At 41.3% G+C, this 19,725-nt stretch overlaps 2 protein-coding genes across 6 annotated transcripts; one reads left to right on the forward strand and one right to left on the reverse strand.

The window, feature by feature from the left end:
* Nucleotides 1–2,794: 2,794 nt before the first annotated feature.
* On the reverse strand, nucleotides 2,795–8,101 carry LOC139392264 (chromatin modification-related protein MEAF6-like). 4 transcript variants are annotated; one of them, XM_071140120.1, is made up of 9 exons: nucleotides 7,836–7,968; nucleotides 7,223–7,338; nucleotides 5,427–5,514; nucleotides 5,260–5,305; nucleotides 4,960–5,128; nucleotides 4,184–4,213; nucleotides 3,582–3,650; nucleotides 3,359–3,392; nucleotides 2,820–3,216 (listed from the first exon to the last, which is right to left on the reverse strand). In XM_071140120.1, exons 1-9 carry the CDS (start codon nucleotides 7,923–7,925, stop codon nucleotides 3,202–3,204), a joined length of 657 nt encoding a protein of 218 aa, XP_070996221.1. In that variant the 5' UTR covers nucleotides 7,926–7,968; the 3' UTR covers nucleotides 2,820–3,201. The 4 variants fall into 4 exon arrangements, with proteins under 4 accessions (XP_070996222.1, XP_070996225.1, XP_070996221.1 ...); XM_071140121.1 differs by lacking the exon at nucleotides 4,184–4,213 and having other exon boundaries at nucleotides 2,795–3,216; XM_071140123.1 differs by lacking the exon at nucleotides 3,582–3,650.
* Nucleotides 8,102–8,104: 3 nt separating this feature from the next.
* Nucleotides 8,105–15,282, forward strand: LOC139392265 (sperm-tail PG-rich repeat containing 1). Of its 2 annotated transcripts, none has more exons than XM_071140126.1 (9): nucleotides 8,105–8,171; nucleotides 8,426–8,524; nucleotides 8,612–8,733; nucleotides 8,837–8,912; nucleotides 9,185–9,364; nucleotides 12,290–12,401; nucleotides 14,155–14,323; nucleotides 14,585–14,775; nucleotides 14,980–15,282. In XM_071140126.1, the coding sequence occupies exons 3-9, from the start codon at nucleotides 8,675–8,677 to the stop codon at nucleotides 15,051–15,053; spliced, it is 861 nt and encodes a 286-aa protein (XP_070996227.1). In that variant the 5' UTR covers nucleotides 8,105–8,171; nucleotides 8,426–8,524; nucleotides 8,612–8,674; the 3' UTR covers nucleotides 15,054–15,282. The 2 variants fall into 2 exon arrangements, with proteins under 2 accessions (XP_070996227.1, XP_070996226.1); XM_071140125.1 differs by having other exon boundaries at nucleotides 8,129–8,171; nucleotides 8,837–8,935.
* The last annotated feature ends 4,443 nt before the right edge of the window (nucleotides 15,283–19,725 follow it).

Below are 19,725 nucleotides of genomic sequence, written 5' to 3' on the forward strand. Positions count from 1 at the left end.
TCTCCTGGAATATGGCTGACCCTGTTTGCGGAGACGTTAGAAAGTGGCCTTGTTTGGTCCCACGAGGACTATCAGCCAGGGTTGTGGCCACAACACCCAAAGATATCTGAGCATCATAGACTAGTTAATCTGGGGCTTTGTCCCTATAGGGCTCTGGTCAAAAGGAGTGCACTATATAGGGAATAGGATGCCAATTGGGACACAGGCTGGGGCTGGGGATGCAGTCAACAGGCCCCACCGAAACCTATTCAACAGTTCTGCCGGTGGCAGCTGCAAAATAAATCAGGCTCACATAATGTGACCCCCTACAGGCCATCACTGAGATATAGGCCTCACATGATGCACTAGGGTCTGTAACAGGATACATTCACAACACACTATACTGTGCTAGAAGTACTCTTGTCCCCAGCCGGCGCTCTCTACAATTGAGCCTGGGGACAGTTATACTACAAGTAATCTCAGAACACAAAACCAAATCTCATGAGAATGCTGGCCAACTACTTGATTTGGTTAACATTTATGTTAAAAGTCTGTCACAAGAGAGTACATACTGGAACCAGTTATACAACTAGTGCCATTTCGAGGAATCCAGTTGTTCCGGAACATTAGTCTTTAGTTTATGAATTTCCTGTACTGGCTGGAATCAAAATAGAAATGGCCCGACCCTGTAGTAATTGTATTTTTCAAGCTGCTTTGCACAGTCTATTGTTCCGATCAGAATGTTTTGGATGGAGCATAAAACAACAACTGACAGATCATATTGCTACAATAGAACACAGAGTAACATTTTTATCTATGACACATGACTGAGTCATGGACAGAAATGTGACCTGCTCGAACCACAAACTCATCATGTCAGACTCCATGGCTGAAGACATGGGAAGTGACAGGGAGGGGAGGACATGTATTTGGACTAGACACTGTGGTTTGGATAGAGAAGGGAAAGAAGTATGTCATTTGAAATACACCATCATTCTTCATGAGGGATTATGAGTGAGGTAAAAGCTAGAGAATAAAACGAAACCCATTTGTTAGAGAAAAACCCAAATCTTTCTCCCCCAAGTCCCTACACCAACAATAATACCCAAAGCAAAAGGAGCGGTAGGCCTAACCTTGGAAATAAACAGCAGCTAAAAATAAATATAGTAATTCTATAGTACATTCCAAATGAAACGTGACTAACATGGTGTGGAGGGAGAATAGCATAAAACCGAAGAATGCATTCTAGGGATTGATTTATTCCAGACAGCCTCTCCATCATTAATGTCAGCAGTTTAGCTTTGCCTGGGTGTCTCCAGAGAGATGATGCTTGAAACCATTCAGACCATGCCCCAAATGGCACACTATTCCCTATATAGGGCAACTACTTTTGACCAGGGCTCATAAGGCTTTGGTCAAAATTAGTGCACTATGTAGGGAATAGAGTGCCATTGGGGAGTCAGCCTGTGACTAACGTGGAAGTCACTACATCATAATGGGTCAGTGTTCTGACTAACCTCACTGATGCACTGCACATGACAGAACTGAGGGATACTGTATATGACTTGAACACTGTTCTGAGTCAAGACTGAGGTGGTACAGGCTGTCCCAAATGGCACCCTATTCCTTATGTGGTGCACTACTTTTGACCAGATCCATATGGGTTCTGATCAAAAGTAGTGCAGTAAATAGGGAATAGGGTGTAATTTGGGATACATAGAGACCCGTGAGCCAAGCCCAGAAGCTGTGGTAACAAAGGACTTTGAAGTGCAGGGTGTGCCATGATGGCATAATACAGTTGACATGGCAGAATATTGGTGAGAGGACACCCTAATCAATAAGATCTTAGGCAATACAGAGAATTTAAGAACAGCATGAACCATACATTTGATAGTTTGATGGCAGATTTAAACACTTATGACTCATAGTAGCCAAATGTGGAACAGGGAAAATACTTTTTGGTTATGATATGGGAATCCTGTGGTTGAAAGGCAGTTAAGGCAATTCTTTGAGGTCTTTTGAACATGCACTATGAAGTAGCGCTACCTAGTGAACGAATGTGGTGTTGCACAATGGCAGTACAAGAACATTCACTTATGAACCTGCATATCTACTTTAAAAAGGTTACTACTACTACTACTACTACTATCTATTCATCCTGCATTTCAAAACAGGAGTCTGTATTCACCAACCTGTTTCATTACTATGCAGTACGCATCATGTTTGATCTTTATAAACAAGGGAACATTCTAGAAATAGCATGGGATAGGCTGTCATTGTGTTGTCACCTGGTTCACTCAAACTGTCACTATTTTCATAAAACAAACTCAGTCGATGAGAACTGCCCCACAGGAATGCCTGTTTGAATGTGAACATTGTTTTGATACCATTTCCAGAATCTCACCGACTGCACATCTTATCTGGGATGAGAGAATTACTGACAAATGTGAATGGTTACGTCCAAAATGGGACCCTAATCCCTATATAGAGCACTACTTTTGACCAGAGCCCTATTGGCCCTGGTCAAAAGTAGTGCACTATAAAAGGTAATGGTGATGCTATTTAGGACTGATCCAATAAGAGGGGGGACTTGGGAGACATCCTAGGATCCCGAGGCTCGTCTGAGCTCATTGGCCTGTAATTGGTACATAAATGAGCCATGAAGACACCACAAAGAAACCAGGCAGTAATTGCTGTCAGACAAGGGGAAATCTGATGATAATAAACTAGCTTCTGTGTTGATTTTCCTGCTGTATTATTACTGAAGAATACAGGGTAAAGACAGATGGTGACTAATGATTTACTGAAGCGTAGATTTTTAGCAATAAACAAATGTATTGTAATTTCAAGGTTTTATTACAATCGTATGCAAAACAAATCTCAAAGTTAAAAAAAATATTAAAAAGAAGCTGGGATATTCTAGAGCTACAAAACTACACAATGACTAATACGAAGTAAAACAACTTTTTGTTACAAAGAGAGAAAAATGGTGGGAGTTATAATAAATAGTGCATTTTCAACCCTATACAATAAGGTGTTATCCAACCCCCACCTGCGTCTTGAGTAACATGCAATAACACACCTTGTCTGCAGGAAAATCGTGAAACAGAAATATTTCTGATAGCAAGTGAGAGGCAATGTTTCATGCAATGTTCACAATAAAGACAGTTAAAGTTCAGAGGGGCTCTCTGCTTCACCGTAGACCTTTGTCTGGCCACTTGATCAAGTCGAATAATCCTGTGGAACAAGGACAATATAGACAACAGAATTAAAAGCAGAACCTAAATCTTTCTAATAACAAATGTCTTTATTAATAGCTCAATGCAAGCAATGAGCAGACATTTAAATGTTATGTTGTCCTACAAAATGAATAGCTTACCACTCTGGGTTTTTTGTTCACTTTCATGTCAAATCTAAAAACAAAACAATGCAAGAGTTGTGTTAGGTAGACCAATTTCAGGTTTGACTAAATACAACGGTAACTAGGGGGGACAACAAGCACCACTACAGTTACTCAAGCTAAAAGACCAAACCACAACAAGACCACCAGAGCACCATATGAACACCTGGGGTGCAGCGAAATATGTTTGTTTGTACTCAACCTTTGACCTCCCCATCTCATTTTGGCAGGAAGAGCAGCTTTTTTCACAACTGGATTAGGGGAACTTGACCTTTTGGAATGAAACCATGAAGGGTCAAGAAATACACTAAACTTCTAAAGAAGAAGTGTTTAAGCCCCTATGATTCATAAACACTTAATAATCTAGTGTTGACTCTACAGAAGCTAGGTGTTAATATCTTATTATAAACAACACATGATTTGAGAAATTAAGGGTGCATCCCCAAATGGCACCCTATTCCTTGTATGGGGCCTGGTCAAAAGTGGTGCACTAAATAGGGAATTGGGTATCATTTGGGACATTGTTGAAGATTTGGACATGCAATAACGATAGTGAATCAATGAGGACGCATGAACCGAAAGAGCTAGAGCGACAGAAGCAAAACAGAGAGCTGAGGGATGGAGAGAGTGGGAAAGTCAGGACGGGGTCAAAGAAGGCGGGGGTTGTATCCCAAATGGAACCATATTCCCTACATAGTGCACTACCTTTGACCAGAGCCCAAGAGCAGTGCACTATGTAGGGAATAGTGGTACGTAGCCAGGATGTATCACCACAGGAAGCAGGAAGTAAAATTGGAGACTTACTCAAAGTCATAATCAAACATGGCAGAAGGGCTGGGGCAGCGTTAGGTGAGGAAAGAGCAGCAGTAGTTAGTACACCGGCCGGACTCACTCTAAAGGGATGCCTACATATCTGTAAAATTAACCTACAACAATATTTTGTCTTTTCACAAAATGAAGCATATCTTATTGAGCAGATCTGGCGCTAAATATATTAAGCTACATACAACATATAACACAGTGGACAGAAACAGGTGTGATAAGCTTACTATTCCTCACATTCCAGCTCCAACATAAACAAAGACTATCCACTTGCTATAAACCAGATGTTTATACACTACTACACCCAATCAAACTGACCCTGACAACTTTAAAAATGGTGTGTTGCTGACCCAAGAAAAACAAAAGCAGTACAAGCTTAGCAGCTTGGCCAAAGAAACTTCAGAGTCAGAGACAACGTGCATTATCCATAGCAATCAAAAAGAGTGAGAGAGCACAGCACAGATTTCAGACTCGACAGTAGGGCCATGTTCAGTTAATCTTACATTTCACTCATTTAGCAGACGCTCTTATCCAGAGCGACTTACAAGGGCAACACTCTTAACCGCTAGGCTACCTGCCACCTGAACATTCCACAGCAATGTGTCCTACTGAAAGCCCCCTAGGATAGCCTAGACCAGGGGGGATGTATTTAGGAGTTAGCCTAGACCAGGGGGGATGTATTTAGGAGTTAGCCTAGACCAGGGGGATGTATTTAGGAGTTAGCCTAGACCAGAGGGGCTGTGTTTAGGGTCAAGTACCTGTGTCTGTTTTTGTTCTTCCTCTTCTTGTGGCTTCCGTGGTGACTGCCTGAGGAAGAGGATGCAGCCTTCTGAGGTTTGAGGTCCTGCAGGGCCCCGTCTGCATCCTCTGTGTCCTCCTGACTGGGCTCATTCTCCTGGTTCTGGAGGTCTGGGGACGTGTCGCTCTCTGTCCCACACAATGGAGCAGCATGTCACACTCACATCTATCAGTATCTCACACAGATATATGCACTGTGGTAAAAAAAATATATAATAAGAAAAAAAGTTGCATGCAGTTGTTCTGAACCAAATACCTACGCTTTTCATTCATGTGATCTGGTATCCCACCGAGTGCACAGACAGCCTGTTCAACAAAGGTGAAAAGTTGGTCAGACTCAGCATTTACACATTCTTGCAATCATACACGATCTAGCATGAACATATTGAGAGGACAGGCAAAGGATAGAGTGAGGTGAAGCACTCACTGCTACAGAAGTGACGGAGGACTTGCTGAACAGACGCTCTGCCTCCTTGAACTTTCGGTTTCTTCTGTCCGTCTTGCTGTTGGAATTTCTATAACGGAACAATACAGAACAGGGTAAATACAGTTTAAGTCGAAGGTTTACATACACCTTAGCCAAGTACATTTAAACTCAGTTTTTCACAATTCCTGACATTTAATCCAAGTAAAAATTCCCTGTCTTAGGTCAGTTAGGTTCACCACTTTATTTTAAGAACGTGAAATGTCAGAATAATAGTAGAAAATGATTTATTTCAGCTTTTATTTCTTTCATCGCATTCCCAGTGGGTCAGAAGTTTACATACAGTCAATTAGTATTTGGTAGCGTTGCCTTTAAATTGTTTAACTTAGGTCAAACGTTTTCAGGTACCCTTCCACAAGCTTCCCACAATAAGGTGGGTGAATTTTGGCCCATTCCTCCTGACAGAGCTGGTGTAACAGTCAGGTTTGTAGGCCTCCTTGCTCACATACGCTTTTTCAGTTCTGCCCACAAATTTTCTATAGGATTGAGGCCAGGGCTTTGTGATGGCCAATCCAATACCTAGACTTTGTTGTCCTTAAGCCATTTTGCCACAACTTTGTTAGTATGCTTGGGGTCATTGTCCATTTGGAAGACCCATTTGCGACCAAGCTTCAACTTCCTGACAGATGTCTTGAGATGTTGCTTCAATATAGCCACATAATTTCCTACCTCATGACGCCATCTATTTTGTGAAGTGCACCAGTCTCTCCAGAAGAAAAGCACCCCCACAACATGATGCTGCCATCTCCGTGCTTCACGGTTGGGATGTTGTTCTTCTGCTTGCAAGCCTCCCCCTTTTCTTCCAAACACAACGATGGTCATTATGGCCAAACAGTTCTATTTTTGTTTCATCAGACCAGAGGACATTTCTCCAAAAAGTACGATCTTTGTCCACATGTGCAGTTGCAAACCATAGTCTGGCTTTTTTAAGGCGGTTTTGGAGCAGTGGCTTCTTCCTTGCTGAGAGGCCTTTCAGGTTATGTCGATATAGGACTTGTTTTACTGTGGATATAGATACTTTTGTACCAGTTTCCTCCAGCATCTTCACAAGGTCCTTTGCTGTTGTTCTGGGTTTGATTTGCACTTTTTGCACCAAAGTACGTTCATCTCTAGGAGACAGAACGTGTCTCCTTCCTGAGCGGTATGACGGCTGCATGGTCCAATGGTGTTTATACTTGTTCATCTGTACAAACAATAATACACGTGGTACCTTCAGGCATTTGGAAATTGCTCCCAAGGATGAACCAGACTTGTGGAATTATAGAAATTTTGTCAGATTTCTTTTGATTTTCCCATGATGTCAAGCAAAGAGGCACGGAGTTTGGAGATAGGCCTTGAAATACATCCACAGGTACACCTCCAATTGACTCAAATGATGTCAATTAGCCTGACATAATTTTCTAGAATTTTCTAAGCTGTTTAAAGGCACAGTCAACTTAGTGTATGTAAACTTCTGACCCACTGGAACTGTGATACAGTGAATTATAAGTGAAGTAATCTGTAAACAATTGTTGGAAAAATTACTTGTGTCATGCACAAAGTAGATGTCCTAACCGACATGCCAAAACTATAGTTTGTTAACAAGAAATTTGTGGAGTGATTGAAAAACGTTTTAATGACTCCAACCTAAGTGTATGTAAACGTCCAACTTCAACTGTAGACTGCAAACACAGGCTTGATGATTCAATATCAACTATTCACTTTTCATGTCTAAGTATGCTGTACCATGTCATGCTTACTTTTGGTTGGTGAGATATCTGTCCCATCCTCTGATGATGTTCCCATACATCTGGGTATCTTCCAAGTAGCTGCCCTCAAATGCATAGATCTGTCTCTCCAAGTTCACCAACGTCTCCTGTGGAAAGTATGCAAAAGGCATTAGACTTTGCATTTGTGTTTTATGAAACGGACAGAATGTGTTATTACAATAAAGCCAGAGACTGTACCAGCACAGATAAAAGGAGAAACTTTTGGAACCAGAGCCATGATGTACAGTATGAGGGTATGCGCATAGTAGGTTTTGGCTGCTCCTTGTGGGCAAAATAAGTTACTACATAGTAACTAGCCCCATAAACATGGAGTCCGGAGTAAAATAATCTATACCCACCATGCTCAATAAAGGCATGTTACATTTTATCTAATGTTCGATAACTCAATTAGTATGGCAGCTAGCTAACGAGTTAGCCACAAATATGTTGGTAGAACGCCGAGGCCTCGTCGTAGTAACTAGCGTGGCCTAACGATAGTTAGCTAGCTAGCAAGCTAACTTCCAAATAAAGCATAAGATGCAGCAATATACGCATATAGCAAAATATTTAGCGAAATGGAAACGTAGCTAACTAATTCACTTACCGCAAGTTCTTGTTTCCTCTTGACCAGCTCCGAGAGTTCCCGACGTGTGTCGGGAATCTGTGGTGGTGTCGCTTTTGCATGCATTGCCATGATGAATCTTCGAAAAACAAACAGCCGCGCGTCTTCAATGAAGGCAAATAAGCAGTAAAAACATTCGCCACGTGTGGGCGCTAGATGACAGGTTGCGTGCAAAGAGCCAAATGCGTTTAATTCTCTGGCCTCACCCTCTTTGCTTTCCGCCAAGAACGTTTACTCGCTGTCATGGCAACATATCATATGCGGAAACACTGTATCCTCACTCAGAAATGTGTTTCTGGCTACTGTGACAGCAGTTTGGTAAGATATAAATTATTGCATCCTATGATCACTTTGCGTGTTTAGCAAATGTAGGTCGATGATCATAACAAAAGTCTAAATCCTTCTGAAATTATTTCAATTTATTTTTTACTTTTGTTTTATCATGATCATCAAGCTACATTTACCATGCAAATCGCTAGCTTGTGGCTACTAGTCGTCAGCTAAATGTTAGCATGCTAACGTTAGATGTTGCAGTGTCGTTGCCATTACAAACTCTCTTCCCTTCTAAACAGATTGTCAGGCGGTGCAAATGCATCGGGCACCTGTACCTCCAGTTGTGTTGAATGTCTCTTAGCTAATGATGGGCAAAATACACAAAGGATTGAATGACAGTAAGTGTCATTTTTTGCCTTTCATCCTTTGTAGACCTAAGTAACGATCTGCTCAGACTTCAGATATCTCTTTTTATATTCATCTAGGCTGCAAACTTCCAGGATACATATCATCAATACCCACCAAATACCAAATAGTGGTGATAAGCAATGAGGATAAGAAAGGGTTCTTGTCACAAGCTAAGAGGTTCCTTTCAGAAGACAGTCAGGTAGATATGTCAACCAGTTAATCAATCAGTCCTCCAGCTAATCAATAAATCAACCAACATAATAATTGTCCTATTATGATATGATTTTCAAATGTGGTTTCAGAATGAAAACCCAGGGCCAGGCACATATATGTCTCACAGGCCTGCTGAAATCAGCAGCCCCTCCTTCTCAAAGAAAGGTACAGGAGGCTTTGCATCCCAGGTCAGACATGTTAATGGTACCCTACTCACAACCTCAATCTCTTTGTTCTCATCAGTAGAATCCTCATGAGATTTTAATGAAATGTATTCTCAAACTTTACCGATAATAGGGATCAAATAAAGTGTCCTTAGGATCTCAGAAACCCGATGAAGCTTATGTTATAGATTATCATATGTCTATACTCTCTTAAAACCCGGTCCTCTGCCATACTTACAACGCTTACCTAGGGCATCTTCTCTTCTCCACTAGGCTGTCAGAGTTCCCCGTAACCCTCAGAGAGGTATCCCAGGACCAAATGCCTATAACCTGCAGTCCTCTCTGATCCACAAACACAGCTTTGGCAGGGGAGGCTCCAGAACTTTCCGACTACCAGTGGCTGTACAACATGATGGCCCTAAGAACAAGACACCAGCCCCTAATCAATATCATGTAAGTGCAGTATTCAAGGTTATTCACAACCTAGGTTATATGAGAATACCTTTAAACAGGTCAACATTCACAAAGCCGTTGGGCCTGACGGATTACCAGGACGTGTACTCAGAGCATGTGCGGACCAACTGGCAAGTGAAAATAAGTGAAAATAAATTACTACCGCCCTGTAAAACTCACATCGGTAGCCATGAAGTCCTTTGAAAGGCTGGTCATGGCTCACATCAACACCATCATCCCGGAGACCCTAGACAACAACCTCTCCCTCAACGTGAGCAAGACAAAGGAGCTGATCGTGGACTACAGGAAAAGGACGGACGAACACGCTCCCATTCACATCGACGGGGCTGTAGTAGAGCGGGTCGAGAATTTCCAGTTCCTTGGTGTCCACATCACCAACAAACTATCATGGTCCAAACTATCACACCAAGACAGTCATGAAGAGGGCACGACAACACCTTTTCACCCTCAGGAGACTGAAAAGATTTGGTATAGGTCCCCAGATCCTCAACAAGTTCTACAGCTGCACCATTGAGAGCATCCTGATTGGTTGCATCACCGCCTGGTATTGGCAACTGCTCGGCATCCAACCGTAAGGCGCTACAGAGGGTAGTGCGTACAGCCCAGTACATCACTGGGGCCAAGCTTCCTGCCATCCAGGACCTATATACTAGGCAGTGTCAGAGGAAGGCCCAAAAAATTGTCAAAGACTCCTGTCACCCAAGTCATAGACTGTTCACTCTGCTACCACACGGCAAGCGGTACCGGAGCACCAAGTCTAGGTCCAAAGGCTCCTTAACAGCTTCTACCCCAAAGCCATAAGACTGCCGAACAATTAATCAAATGGCCAACAAGATTATTTAAATTGACTCCCCCCCCCCCCCTTTGTTTTTATACTGCTGCTACTTGCTGTTTATTATCTACACATAGTCACTTTACCCCTAACCTGTACCGCTGCACATTGACTCTGTACCAGTACCCCCTGTATATAGCCTCGTTATTGTTATTTTATTGTGTACTTTTATTTTATTTTTTATTTTAGTTAATTTAGTAAATATTTTCTTAACTATATTTCTTGAACTGCATTGTTGGTTAAGGGCTAGTAAGTAAGTATTTCATGGTAAGGTCTACCTGTTGTATTCGGCACATGTGACAAATAACATTTAATTTGATTTGATGAGAAGAGAGAAGCCATGTTTTAGATAAATATTGGAATGTAAAATATGAAATACTGTACATTTATTTCCTGTATACAATAGGCTTACATGTTTGTGTACTGAACATTTTACTCAAAAATGTTGCTATGAAAGTACAGTCGTGGCCAAAAGTTTTGAGAATGACACAAATATTAATTTTCACAAAGTTTGCTACTTCAGTGTCTTTAGATATTTTTGTCAGATGTTACTATGGAATATTGAAGTATAATTACAAGCATTTCATAAGTGTCAAAGGCTTTTATTGACAATTACATGAAGTTGATGCAAAGAGTCAATATTTTCAGTGTTGACCTTTCTTTTTCAAGACCTCTGCAATCCGCCCTGGCATGCTGTCAATTAACTTCTAGGCCACATCCTGACTGATGGCAGCCCATTCTTGCATAATCAATGCTTGGAGTTTGTCAGAATTTGTGGGTTTTTGTTTGTCCTCTCGCCTCTTGAGGATTGACCACACGTTCTCAATGGGATTAAGGTCTGGGGAGTTTCCTGGCCATGGACCCAAAATATCCATGTTTTGTTCCCCGAGCCACTTAGTTATCCTTTTTGCCTTATGGCAAGGTGCTCCATTGTGCTGGAAAAGGCATTGTTCGTCACCAAACTGTTCCTGGATGGTTGGAAGAAGTTGCTCTCGGAGGATGTGTTGGTACCATTCTTTATTCATGGCTGTGTTCTTAGGCAAAATTGTGAGTGAGCCCACTTCCTTGGCTGAGAAGCAACCCCACACATGAATGGTCTCAGGATGCTTTACTGTTGGCATGACACAGGACTGATGGTAGCGATCCTCTTGTCTTCTCCGGACAAGCTTTTTTCCGGATGCCCCAAACAATCGGAAAGGGGATTCATCAGAGAAAATGACTTTACCCCAGTCCTCGGCATTCCAATCCCTGTACCTTTTGCAGAATATCAGTCTGTTCCTGATGTTTTTCCTGGAGAGAAGTGGCTTCTTTGCTGCCCTTCTTGACACCAGACCATCTTCCAAAAGTCTTCGCCTCACTGTGCGTGCAGATGCACTCACACCTGCCTACTGCAATTCCCGAGCAAGCTCTGTACTGGTGGTGCCCCAATCCCACAGCTGAATCAACTTTAGGAGACGGTCCTGGCGCTTGCTGGACTTTCTTGAGCGCCCTGAAGCCTTCTTCACAACTATTGAACCACTCTCCTTGAAGTTCTTGATGATCCGATAAATGATTGATTTAGGTGCAATCTTACTGGCAGCAATATCCTTGCCTGTGAAGCCCTTTTTGTGCAAAGCAATGATGACGGCACGTGTTTCCATGCAGGTAACCATGGTTGACAGAGGAATAACAATGATTCCAAGTCCACCCTCCTTTTGAAGCTTCCAGTCTGTTATTCAAACTCAATCAACATGACAGAGTGATCTCCAGCCTTGTCCTCGTCAACACTCGCACCTGTGTTATTAACGAGAGAATCACTGACATGATGTCAGCTGGTCCTTTTGTGGCAGGGCTGAATTGCAGTGGAAATGTTTTTTGGGGATTCAGTTCATTTGCATGGCAAAGAGGGACTTTGTAATTAATTGCAATTCATCTGATCACTCTTCATAACATTCTAGAGTATATGCAAATTGCCATCATACAAACTGAGGCAGCAGACTTTGTGAAAATTTATATTTGTGTCATTCTCAAAACTTTTGGCCATGACTGTAGTGTTTTTGTTTAAATACTTGCCTTTATTCTTGATGCTTTAGGTGTCTTTCAATGGGGTAAAGCCAAACACGTTAGTGTCCGCTCAATCAGTATTTCTGTCAACAACTGGACGGAGTTCTGTGTGCTCAAACACTCTAAAAGGACCATCGCCATGTAAGTATTACACTTTTTATTAAAGCATTATATTTTTGCTAATTGGGAATATCATTTTTAATCTAAACTGCATTACATCGACTCCTCTACAGGATTTTATACAGTGCCTTGCGAAAGTATTCGGCCCCCTTGAACTTTGCGACCTTTTGCCACATTTCAGGCTTCAAACATAAAGATATAAAACTGTATTTTTTTGTGAAGAATCATCAACAAGTGGGACACAATCATGAAGTGGAACAACATTTATTGGATATTTCAAACTTTTTTAACAAATGAAAAACAGAAAAATTGGGCGTGCAAAATTATTCAGCCCCCTTAAGTTAATACTTTGTAGCGCCACCTTTTGCTGCGATTACAGCTGTAAGTCGCTTGGGGTATGTCTTTATCAGTTTTGCATATCGAGAGACTGAATTTTTTTCCCATTCCTCCTTGCAAAACAGCTCGTGCTCAGTGAGGTTGGATGGAGAGCATTTGTGAACAGCAGTTTTCAGTTCTTTCCACAGATTCTCGATTGGATTCAGGTCTGGACTTTGACTTGGCCATTCTAACACCTGGATATGTTTATTTTTGAACCATTCCATTGTAGATTTTGCTTTATGTTTTGGATCATTGTCTTGTTGGAAGACAAATCTCCGTCCCAGTCTCAGGTCTTTTGCAGACTACATCAGGTTTTCTTCCAGAATGGTCCTGTATTTGGCTCCATCCATCTTCCCATCAATTTTAACCATCTTCCCTGTCCCTGCTGAAGAAAAGCAGGCCCAAACCATGATGCTGCCACCACCATGTTTGACAGTGGGGATGGTGTGTTCAGCTGTGTTGCTTTTACGCCAAACATAACGTTTTGCATTGTTGCCAAAAAGTTACATTTTGGTTTCATCTGACCAGAGCACCTTCTTCCACATGTTTGGTGTGTCTCCCAGGTGGCTTGTGGCAAACTTTAAACAACACTTTATGGATATCTTTAAGAAATGGCTTTCTTCTTGCCACTCTTCCATAAAGGCCAGATTTGTGCAATATACGACTGATTGTTGTCCTATGGACAGAGTCTCCCACCTCAGCTGTAGATCTCTGCAGTTCATCCAGAGTGATCATGGGCCTCTTGGCTGCATCTCTGATCAGTCTTCTCCTTGTATGAGCTGAAAGTTTAGAGGGATGGCCAGGTCTTGGTAGATTTGCAGTGGTCTGATACTCCTTCCATTTCAATATTATCGCTTGCACAGTGCTCCTTGGGATGTTTAAAGCTTGGGAAATCTTTTTGTATCCAAATCCGGCTTTAAACTTCTTCACAACAGTATCTCGGACCTGCCTGGTGTGTTCCTTGTTCTTCATGATGCTCTCTGCGCTTTTAACGGACCTCTGAGACTATCACAGTGCAGGTGCATTTATACAGAGACTTGATTACACACAGGTGGATTGTATTTATCATCATTAGTCATTTAGGTCAACATTGGATCATTCAGAGATCCTCACTGAACTTCTGGAGAGAGTTTGCTGCACTGAAAGTAAAGGGGCTGAATAATTTTGCACACCCAATTTTTCAGTTTTTGATTTGTTAAAAAAGTTTGAAATATCCAATAAATGTCGTTCCACTTCATGATTGTGTCCCACTTGTTGTTGATTCTTCACAAAAAAAATACAGTTTTATATCTTTATGTTTGAAGCCTGAAATGTGGCAAAAGGTCGCAAAGTTCAAGGGGGCCAAATACTTTCGCAAGGCACTGTATATGATACTGTTTGTCTTTGCTTGTTCAAGGTCACTACAAAGTCAATGATGCCATAACTCAGAAATGCCCCAAGGTTCCCCTCTCCTGCTTTAAGTCCAACTCTGTGAGGATCCAGTCCCCTGTGAATAACCATGTCCCAGGCCCAGGCACCTATAGTCCCTACCAGGCCCCAGAGCCTGTCAGGAGAACCATCCTACCGTGAGTAAAAGCACAGGGTCCATATACATGAACCATCTTAGAGTAGGAGTGCTGATTTAGATGACGTTTTGCCTTTTTGATCAGAATGTTTAAGATTGCATGGACGGACGGACGGACGGACGGGGGTCCTGATTCTAGATCAGCACTCCTACTGGTAGACGCTTTATGAGTACGGATCCAGGACTAGCAGGGTAATCGTTTCTCTGATAACATCTCTCTGGTCTTAAACTGCTCTCCCATCCCCTTTAACCCTTGTCCAAGGAGGAGACATTACCTGGGAATATCAGCTCCCCCTCTGATTCTTCTGAAGAACCCTCCCCTGCCTGGCCCTGGGCAGTATGATGTAGTGAACTATGGAGACCCGACCAAGCACTTCATGTCCAGTGCCGTGTTTGTTTCTGGGACAAGCCGTTGGACCCAGGATGTGCGCGGCCAAGGAGTTCCAGGGCCAGGTGCTGTATTAATGACCCTTCTTATCACACTAACGGTTATAGTGTCCATTTTTCGTTTTCTGTTATACTATATTATTTTTTACTATTGTTATTGGTATTCTTAAAAAAATACATTCATGTTTAACCTTCATTTCACTGGAGAGGATATTGATTGAACTTTGATTGGATATTGATTGGATATTGATTGTCACTTTTTGTTTATAGGTTACTATGAACCAGACACATCATCAAAGCGGTCTTTCTTATACAATTACTCCAACAACTGGATTCCAGCATGAAGCACTTGAGGCAACTCACATTGCTTTTGTGTGCGTGTTTTTGCATGTGTTCACACCACACTGGGCATATATTTACTAGTGTACTTTATGTGAAATTGTATTGTGGTTGAGTGGCTTGGTGTGGGAGTTTGTTTCTGCATGTAAGGAAGGTTTTGTACAATGTTTTCATGTGCATTCCATGTACTGTACGCATGTGTTTCACTGTGACTAAAGAGAAAGATACAAATCACTTCATATTTCCATCTATTCAGTAATTGTATTTCCAATACAGTGTCTTCAGAAAGCATTCATACCCCTTGACTTATTCCACATTTTGTTGTGTTACAGCCTCAATTCAAAATGGATTAGATTCCATTTCCACTTCCAACTACACACAATACCCCATAATGACAAATTAAATCCATGTTTTTAGAAATTTTACCAAATGTATTGAAAATAAAACAGAAATATCTTAATATTCACACCCCTGAGTCAATACATTGTAGAAGGACCTTTGGCAACAATTACAGCTGTTAGTCTTTCTGGGTAAGTCTCTAAGAGCTTTCCACACCTGGATTGTGCAGCATTTTCCCATTATTCTTTTCAAACTTTTGCAAGCTCTGTCAAATTGGATGTTGAACATAGCTAAACAACCATTTTCAGGTCTTGCCATAGATTTTAAAGTACATTTAAATCAAAACTTTAACTCTGCCACTAAGGAACATTCACTGTCTTCTTAGTAAGGAACTCAAGTGTAGTTTATTGTCCTGCTGAAAGGTGAATTAATCTCCCAGTGTTATACATTTTTGTCATTTAACGAACTCTCTTATCCAGAGAAATTAGGGTTAAGTGCCTTGTCCAAAGGCACATCGACAGATTTTTCACAAAGTTGGCTCAGGGTTTCAAACCAGCAATCTTTCAGTTATTGACCCAGCGCTCTTTACTGCTGGACTACCTGCTACAAGACTGAACCAACCGACTGAACCAGATTTCTCTCTACGATTTTGTCTGTGCTTCTCCATTCCATTTCTCTTCCCGCCTGAAAAACTCCCTAGTCCTTAACGATTACAAGCATACCCATACATGATGCAGCCACCACTATGCTTGACAATATGGAAAGTGGTACTAAGTAATGTGTTGTATTGGATTTGCCCCAAACATAACACTTTGTATTCATGTTTTGCAGTATGACATTAGGGCCTTGTTGCAAACAGGATGCATATTTTGGAATATTTGTATTCTTTTTTTTTCACTTTGTAAATTCGGTTAGTATTGTTGAGTAACTACAATGTTGTTGATCCATCGTCAGTTTTCTCCTATCACAGCCGTTAATCTCTGTAACTGTTTTAAAGTCACCATTGGTGAAATCCCTGAGTGGTTTCCTTCCTCTCTGGCAACTAAGTTAGGAAGGATGCCTGTATCTTTGTAGTGAATGGGTGTATTGATACACCACCCAACGTGTAATTAATAACTTCACCATGCTCAAAGGGATATTCAATGTCTGCTTTTTTAAACCCATCTACCAATAGGTGCCCTTTTTGTGAGGCGTTGGAAAATCTCCCTGGTCTTTGTGGTTGAATCTGTGTTTGAAATTCACTGCTTGACTGCGGGACCTTGCAGATAATTGTATGTGTGGAGAACAGAAATGAGGTAGTCATTCAAAAATCATGTTAAACACTATTATTGCACAAAGTGAGTCCATATAACTTATGTGACTTGTAAAGTACATTTTTACTCTGGGACATATTTAGGCTTGCCATAACAAAACGGTTGAATACTTATTGACTCAAGGCATTTCAGCTTTTCATTTTCGTAATAACATAATTCCACTTTGGCATTATGGTGTAGGCCAGTGATGAAACATCTCAATTGAATTCCTTTTACATTTTTTTTATTTTAATTAATTGATTTTGAATTCAGGCTGTAACAGAACAACATTTGGAAAAAATCAAGCGGCATCAATACTTTCTGAAGGCATTGTGTCGTTAAGAAGAAACATGTATAAGCATGTTTTGTGCCCGGTAATGTAGAGATGATGGACAGTAATGGTAGTCCCTGACAACTACTAGTGCTATCATTGTCAGCTGTACACCCCAATAACAGCTGAGCACATGAGACAACGTAGTCAAAGCAACTGTTGGGGACGTGCTGTGGGGTGGGACACTTGGGAGTGGGTCTGTATGAGGGATGGGACACTGAGGAGGGGTTCTGTATGTGAACAATGTGCCTGAGCATAAGACAGGGATAACTTTTAAACCAAAAGACAAATGGCTGTGTCAGTCAGTCACTCCCTTATCCCCTCTCTCACTTCATTGAAATGTTAGTACACAGTGGCACGACAACCCATACCCATCTTATTCCTTGTCTCCTGTATATCAGTTAGTAGTCCCCATTAGTGGTTGGTTTACATGAGAAATTAGCATGTGCCAGTCCCTTTGACAAGTAGGCTCATGTTCTCAGTATTATGCCTGGAACCTCTGTGTGGTTATGCCTATGGTGCATATTTCAGGGCATTTACATCATCAGTGGCCCAGATCAGGTTCTGCCTGCCAAAGCAGTTTCGACCATCATAATGAGTTACATCTCAGCCTGTTTTGTCTGCCAGATTGAGTTACACTTAGGACACTTGACCACTGAACAAATATGTCAAACTCTATATTATACACAGTACCCACTGGGCACACACTGGTTGAATCAACATTGTTTTCACATCATTTCAATGAAATTACTTTGAACCAACGCAGAATAGACATTGAATTGACGTCTGTGTCCAGCGGGTCACACTGCAACCCAACTTTAAAATTGTGGTTACATATACAGTACCAGTCAAAGTTTGGACACACCTACTCATTCCAGGGTTTTTCTTTATTTTGACTATTTTCTACATTGTAGAATAATAGCGAAGACATCAAAACTATGAAATAACACATGGAATTACGTAGTACCCAAAAAGTGTTAAGCAAATCAAAATATATTTTAGATTCTGGAAAAGTTTGCCTTGATGACAGCTTTTTACACTCTCTGCATTCTCTCAACCAGCTTCACCTGGAATGCTTTTTCAACAGTCTTGAAGGAGTTCACGCATATGCTGAGCACTTGTTGGCTGCTTTTCTTTCACTCTGTGGTCCAACTCATCTCGAACCATCTCAATTGGGTTGAGGCCGGGCGATCGCGGAGGCCAGGTCATTTGATGCAGCACTCCATCACTCTCCTTCTCTGTGAAATAGCCCTTACACAACCTGGAGATGTGTTTGGTCATGGTTCTGTTGAAAAACAAATGGTAGTCCCACTAAGCACAAACCAGATGGGGATGGAGTATCGCTGCAGAATGCTGTGGTAGCCATGCTGGCTAAATGTGCCCCGAATTCTAAATAAATCACTGATAGTGTCACCAGCAAAGCACCCCCACACCATCACACCTCCTCCTCTGTGCTTCACAGTGGGAAGCACACATGTGGACATCATCCGTTCACCTTCTCTGCATCTCACAAAGACACTGCGGTTGGAACCAAAAATCTCAAATTTGGACTTATCAGAACAAAGGACAGATTTTCACTCGTCTAATGTCCATTGCTTCTGTTTCTTGGCCCAAGCAAGCGTCTTCATCTTATTGGTGTCCTTAAATAGTGGCTTCTTTGCAGCAATTCTACCATGAAGGCCTGATTCATGCAGTCTCCTCTGAAGAGTTCAAATCAAATCAAACTTTATTTGTCCCATGCGCCGAATACAAGATGTGTAGACCTTACCGTGAAATGCTTACTTACAAGCCCCTAACCAACAGTGCAGTTCAAGAAAGAGTTAAGAAAATATTTACCAAATAAACTAAAGTAAAAAATAATAAAATGTAACACAATAAAATAACAATAACGAGGCTATATACAGGGTCCTCGTGATAGCGCCTGATGGTTTTTGCGACTGCACTTAAAGAAACTTTAAAAGTTCTTGAAATGTTCTGCATTGACTGACCTTCATGTCTTAAAGTAATGATTGACTGTTGTTTGTCTTTGCTTATTTGAGCTGTTTTTGCCATAATATAGACTTTGTCTTTTACCAAATAGGGCTATCTTCTGTACACCATCCCTACGTTGTCACAACGAAACTGATTGGCTCAAATGCATTAAGAAGGAAAGAAATTCCACAAATGTACTTTTAACAAGGCACACCTGTTAATGTAAATACATTCCAGGTTACTACCTCATGAAGCTGGTTGAGTGTATGCCAAGAGTGTGCAAAGCTGTCATCAAGGCAAAGTTTGGCTACTTTGAATAATCTCAAATATAAAACATATTTTGATTTGTTTAACACTTTTTTTGTTACTACATGATTCCATATGTGTTATTTCATAGTTTTGAAGTCTTCACTATTATTCTATAAACCCTTGAATATGTGGGTGTATCCAAACTTTTGACTGGAGCTGTATATACATATTGATGAAAGCAAGCACTTTAATATGGCTTCCAGCGGACCATCTGCTAGTGAGTTATCAGTTGACGATTTTTCCTGGCCACTCTGCATTCTCCTCTACTGATCCCACGGCAACTGCAGACTTGGTTGACTCCCACGCTTTAACAGCTGCATATATATTCAGACACTGACTTCAATATTCTGTCTGCAGAAGCACTCCTTGTAAAACCAAACAACAATTTATAAGGCTTTCACTCCCAAACAAAGCTTCTGTCTGAGCTCCCTTTAG

This window comes from Oncorhynchus clarkii, chromosome 32 (assembly GCF_045791955.1).
Source record: "Oncorhynchus clarkii lewisi isolate Uvic-CL-2024 chromosome 32, UVic_Ocla_1.0, whole genome shotgun sequence".
In the NCBI taxonomy this organism is placed as follows: Eukaryota; Metazoa; Chordata; class Actinopteri; order Salmoniformes; family Salmonidae; genus Oncorhynchus; species Oncorhynchus clarkii.

Bases quoted from the DNA above. Each gene is read 5' to 3' on its own strand.
- LOC139392264 (XM_071140120.1), bottom strand. From the start codon at position 7,925: ATGGCAATGCATGCAAAAGCGACACCACCACAGATTCCCGACACACGT. The intron at 5,129-5,259 runs GTAGGTATTTGG...TGTGTGGGACAG, and splicing joins AGATCACATGAATGAAAAGC to AGAGCGACACGTCCCCAGAC. The intron at 4,214-4,959 runs GTACTTGACCCT...ACGCTGCCCCAG, and splicing joins AAGAACAAAAACAGACACAG to CCCTTCTGCCATGTTTGATT.
- LOC139392265 (XM_071140125.1), top strand. From the start codon at position 8,491: ATGATGGGCAAAATACACAAAGGATTGAATGACA. The intron at 8,525-8,611 runs GTAAGTGTCATT...ATATTCATCTAG, and splicing joins ACACAAAGGATTGAATGACA to GCTGCAAACTTCCAGGATAC. The intron at 9,365-12,289 runs GTAAGTGCAGTA...TTGATGCTTTAG, and splicing joins CAGCCCCTAATCAATATCAT to GTGTCTTTCAATGGGGTAAA.